Genomic DNA, 6,000 nt, shown 5'->3' with positions numbered 1-6,000 from the left:
AGTTCATTGTCAATACAAAACTAATCTAACTATTAACAATTTTGGATTTTCAATTTACAATTCGTATAAATGTTTACTGAAATGTACCGTTACGTGCCCAAAGAGTTAATAAATTTGACAGAATTTGCAAGCTTTTAATGTAGAGTAGGTGAGCTCAATGGTGTAGCACACAACTTTGTACTGAGCTCTACATTTAATTTAATCATAGCATTCCAGATAGTAGCCTAATCAACTGTATACTTAGTCTCTCTTTTTAACTAAACAATGTAAGTATGTTGTCATAGGTTTTCTTTTTCATTTGAAAAACATAATATCCCTTGCAGAGTGTTAAAGGAGCATAATAGCCTTTTACCCTTGTCAAAGACCAAAAGATATCTATATTTACCCTTCCAAAAGCTGCTAATTTAAAATTTTAGATATACCTCATGCATTTTTTATAGGAAAGAATTTCATAACAGAACTTGACAATAAACCCTTGGAACACTATATCTTGCCCAGACTGTTTTAACAGTATAATTCTCTTCTTTGAAAAATCATTAGTTCCAGTTAACTGAGGCCAAAAGCTTCACAGTTGCACCAGGCATGTCAATAATTCTAAATATACATGCACATATACCTAATTCAACTATGCAAGAAAGATGTGAAAGTTTTTACAGAGATAATGAAATGAGTTCCCTATTATGAGCTTTATTAAGAGCCTCAAATTCATAGCTAAGTGGTATTGCAGGTTGAATACCCCCAGGATTCAATGGAAAGAGAGTTCGATAATATCCATCCATAATTGCATGAAGGTCACATGTTGAAGCAACCCCAGGCATCTGTTCATGTAAATCACATTATTCAGAAATAAAATATTCAAGGTAAGAAGAAACCAACTGAATAACTTACCTATCTCACATAGTTTAGCAGATTCCATGCATAGATGAAATCATACACATCCTTATGACCTTATAAAAAGCATTGCAAAAAAACATTCATTAGAAGAAAAATTGCACTTTAAGAGTACACAATCCAAGGAATTCAGTACAAATATAACAACCTGTTTGAATCTGCAAATGATTAAACCTTTGCAAGAGGTGGAACTAAAAAGAAATTCATCCATAACAGTGATGCCCAGAAGTGATCACCACTGAACCAACATAAGAAAAATGATACACATGCATCAACGTATAGGATGACGTGACTATACCATTTCATCACTTTACAGATTATGATCCAAAGAAATCAATAGTACTACAATCTTCAGTTAAAGTTGTGAACAATCTTCAGTTAAAGTTGTGATGCTAACCTGTAGTCACTAACTGAGAGAAAGAAAGCATAGCCAATGTCAAGTAAAATTAGTTCTTCAAGACTCGTACGTTGCCAACACCCTTGCTGATGAAGATTCCCATCTCTGTCCATATTAATGATCATGGGTGTGCAATTTCTTTGCAAGCCAAAAAGTGACATGAAGAGTGTAACCATTGTTTCACTTTCCATAGGTTTCCAGTATGCCCGGATGCAAAAGTCAGGACAATGAATTTTAATGATATTCAGAGAAATACCATGTCTCAAAGGCATCGTATGGGACCAATTTCTCTTAAAATGTAGCTGAACTAGAAAACAATAACGACTTGCAAATACAAGTTTGTCAAGCTCATCCTGGTGGATTACCACCACCAAATCAGTTTCTCTTGATGGTAGAGTCCCATCCTTGCTTCTGGTCTATTGAAGAAGCCCTTGAGTACTGTAAATCAACAAACATTTGGTATAATGCATTCTTTCTACAGGATATATGTCTCAAACAATCACCATTAACTCTGAATTTGCCTCGCAATCTTCTATTCACAAGACTAGTTCGGACCTCTTCATGTACCATTTTGAATCAGTTACATCAGCAGGCTATGTGCAATGCTTTAGACAAATCCACTTATGCTGAACAATGGGTTACAGTTTCACTTTGTGAAACCCTAGTTGGGGTCCCTATCAAGAATAGAAGCACTCACATTGAACATCATGGTACAAAAGGTATCTTAAATTTCCCAAGATTAGGAGAATCTGAATGAAGTATCTTATCCCAAGATCCTGCAATCCACCCACCTGTCATCATTCAACAGCAATTGCTTTGCTATCCTTGTCCACGTTTTGACTCTCCACAAGGACAATTCACTACAAATAAAAGTAACCTGCATTATTGCATCTGAAACATTCTGTCCAATGAAAGTTAGTAACTAGCATATCTAGTAATGAGGAATTCCATCTCACGTAGACCCCTAAACAGCTGGAGTGATGTGATAAGGTGATAAACATATGTCCAAGCTTTCCCCAACACTAGCTATTCAATCAACCTTCAGAATATCCTTCAATGTGTTGCTTAATGTATGCAGAATGGAGCCATACTTACAAAAGTCTCACAAATTATTTAGGCAGGAGCTCTTGTGCATGTTAGATTTTTTTCATTTACAATTAGCATTAGGGAAACAAGCTGAACTGGTCCAACTCATAGAATTGGGAGATATTCGACAAGTTCCAACCCTCTAACCCGAAGGAAGCAACACACAGGATACAAAGACCAACCTATACCATTTCTAGAGAGAGAAAGAATCATCCAAAAGAAGATGGGGAGACGAAGCTGTTTTAGAAGAAGCATCTTGTCCACCTTTCCTAAACAACATCATCATACATAGTCAAGCAACTACAAGAGAAGAATTACAAGGTGACTCAAAATCCATTCTATGAGTTCAAAAATCACACCGTACATGATAATCCCTTCTTCTGTATCGAGGAAGAAGCTGAAAACCGAACTACCCTCCAATAAATAGATAAAGGGGACTCAAATAAAGTAGGTACCCTAGCCAACCTTGAAGGAAACAACACCAACACTTTTTTAATTCAAGTGTGGAAGGAAGAGGAATGCAAACACTCCTAGACAGCCATTCTTCACATAACTTCATCAACAACTCTTGGATCCAAAAACATAACTTACCTGTAATCCCTCATGATTCTACCAGGATAAAAGTGGCAAATGGAAAGTGTGTTCTGCAATACTTACACTCCCCTTCAAGTTACAACTTGGAGAACACTCATATACGGCTCAATTCATATTGGAAGTTCAAATAATAGACCTCATATTAGGACTCCCTTGGATTAAGCACATCAGACCCTTCAAGCAAGATATGAACCATCAAATCATCAATACACCTTTTATGAACTTCAAGCAACCATAACCCCTATGAAGACTCACCTGCAGAAGATTAAAACTAGACCAAGGATAGAAGTGATTTTCAAAAATAATGGAACATCCAGACTCTATATTGATTTAAGGAAGAAACCCATTAGATCAGAAACATCAAATGCTTGTGGGCAAGCATTTTTGAAGGAGGGGAGACTATGATATCCCTTAAATTGTGAATTCATAAAACATGAATGTGAATAAGGCAAGGAAATAATAATATACCTTGTCATGTATATGTAGTACTTGCATTGTAGTTGGGCCATCATTTGCAATTGCATTCTGAGGCATTATCCATTGCATACTCACCCATGATGCATCCCCACATACATAAGCATCCATACGTGTACTCATACCCATGCATCTACATACATATATGCATGTGTACTCACATACATGCACATGCCTACATATATATCTCTGCATATTCATGGACACATGCATGCATACTCATCTACATACATATACACTTGCACATACATACATGCATCCATTCTTTCACATCTACACAATTGCATCATACATCAGCATATAATGGTTGAGATATGTGCGTGTGTGTGTGTGTGTGTAATGGCATCCATATGGCACCCTTGGTATATGTATATATCGATACACGTTACAATGACCGATGCTCTGATCATTCTAACCTATATGGATATATCCATACAACAATGATGCAAGATGCTCAAATATCATATTCAAAGATGACTTAATAAATAATCGGGTGTCACTGCCAAATTATGGAAGAAAGAGTAAATCATGATCAGTATGAATAATCGTAATAATCAGAATGATTATTATGAGAAATGAATATTACACAGCATTGATGATAATGGGCACCTAATCATTTGTCATCTTAAGCAATTGACAATAATTGCATCATACTCATAATAACCATTGGTGATGTTAACTAATCACATAGTAGTTAACCAATTGATGCAACTCTACAAACACATCCCTTCTGACATATAATAACATTCCACGCCATTCTATTGGAAAAACATCACCAATTGAGAATATATCTTACTTACTCCCTTGTGGATTTATCGCTCTATTGAGCAGGCAGCGGTTGCTGATGTTCATATTGTTAAAGTGCAAGTATCGCAACAGTATACATCAGACACAGCACATATCGAGCAACTCACAACTCTATATCAGAGACGGCTCTATTGATAGCAGGTTGCATATATAATTAAGAACGGAGATGGCATACTGCCTGTGACTATCCCATTATCAGCAGCATATTTTAGAAAGGAATATCAGAGATGGCTAGCAAGGAATATGTGTCAATCATAACAACATATCAGAGACAACCATAGTGTCACCTGAAGGTCTAGATATTATTTGCAGCCTTAGTTTGTTATAGTATTCCATTGGCATTGGTATAAGCATCGCAAACTCATACATTTCCATTATCTGCACCATTGTATACATATTAAATATTATGATTGCATCCAATAACATTGCATATTGTATCTATTTCATAAACATTTGGAATTACTAGTCATTGTATTATTGTTCAATAAATTCATATTATAGCACTTCAAACTATCAATAAAAGTATTTCTGCAATATTATTGAGTAATTCCACGTTGCATCCAAATATAGCAAAAAGGGACATTACATCTTCCCTCACCCTAACCAACTCATAATCCAAACTTTCAATGCTTGGGATATTATGTGCAATCTTAAGGGTAACTCCCCAAATTATAACATGATGTTTGGTAGCTTCAATCAGATAAAACTATGGCTATATATAGTTAAATATGAGATATAAGTTTATTATGTGAGAGAAATTAATATAATAATGATATATATATATATATATATATATATATATATATATATATATATAACTATGTTTATATTTGTTATTATATTAATTATCAAAAGGGACATGTCTCTTGTTATCTTTTTCTCATTATAAATAAGAGGTCATGGCTATTTGGAATACATACCAAATATCATGGCAGTGCTTAGTACATTTGTAGCGATCCTCAGAAAATCAACATGGTATCAGAGCTCAAGCTGCAAATGAAGAAAGGAAGGTGAATCATCACAGACTATAGGAAGAATATAAGAGATTAATCCAACATCTGCTATACCATATCCTAAGTGCTGATGAAATCATGTGTTCTGAGTTTCCAAAATGTTCATACCTGTGCTATGATGAAGAAGGACAACAAAATCTAGCAGTGACATTATAACCAGCAAGCAGTGATTTATATTATGCTGCAATATGTAAATGTAAATATTAATCTGTGATGACAATCAGATAAGTGCTCAACAATCATAGATAGCTATTAAAGAAATTGAATATAAATCCTTTCAGTGGTAGAATGATGGCAGGGAAGCATTATATATATATATATATATATATATATATATATATATATATATATATTATACTGCTCGAAATTGTGCGCAAGCAAGAGGGGATTCACAATAACAACTTTTTGTTGGTTGTACTCCTTACAGTTGAGACATTGTCAGTGTGTATCAAAAGAGCAGCAGACTTTGAAAGAGGATTGCAGTGAATGGAGTGGATAATGTGATTGATTATAACAATACCTTGAGACGTGAGTGATCATTGAAATCTAGCTTGAAATCTGACAGACTAAAGGAAGAGAGGTGACAAAGCCCATGTCAGTACCTAATACTCAAAATCCCAAATATCACAAGTTAACTATTTGCAAGGACTTGACTTGGACATATGGATGGATGTCGGACCTGAAATAGTAACTTCGAACATATTAAGAAACTCGCACATAATTGGGTACCTAATTAAG

General features: G+C 34.9%; 1 protein-coding gene across 4 annotated transcripts in view; it reads right to left on the bottom strand.

The window, feature by feature from the left end:
- Window positions 1-461: 461 nt before the first annotated feature.
- LOC149552370 (Glutathione S-transferase family protein) overlaps window positions 462-6,000 on the bottom strand; it is a 38,545-nt gene continuing 33,006 nt past the window's right edge. Inside the window, exons 3-4 of one of the 4 annotated variants that reach the window (XR_016352910.1) lie at window positions 1,289-2,148; window positions 978-1,129 (exon numbers count right to left, since the gene is read on the bottom strand). Coding sequence is in view for 2 of the 4 variants with exons in the window: in XM_089787907.1 (XP_089644033.1) it covers window positions 651-818 (168 nt within the window). In the remaining 2 variants the exon portion in view is untranslated. Of the gene's footprint in view, window positions 819-977; window positions 2,149-6,000 lie in introns of those variants that run through there. The other 3 variants (XR_016352911.1, XM_089787907.1, XM_089787909.1) reach the window with 3 other exon arrangements.

This window comes from Cupressus sempervirens, chromosome 6 (assembly GCF_028749045.1).
Source record: "Cupressus sempervirens isolate cs-2001-9-10 chromosome 6, ASM2874904v1, whole genome shotgun sequence".
NCBI classification, from domain to species: Eukaryota; Viridiplantae; Streptophyta; class Pinopsida; order Cupressales; family Cupressaceae; genus Cupressus; species Cupressus sempervirens.
The sequence above is the reverse complement of the archived record's forward strand: the minus strand, read 5'-3'. Positions and strand labels throughout refer to the sequence as shown.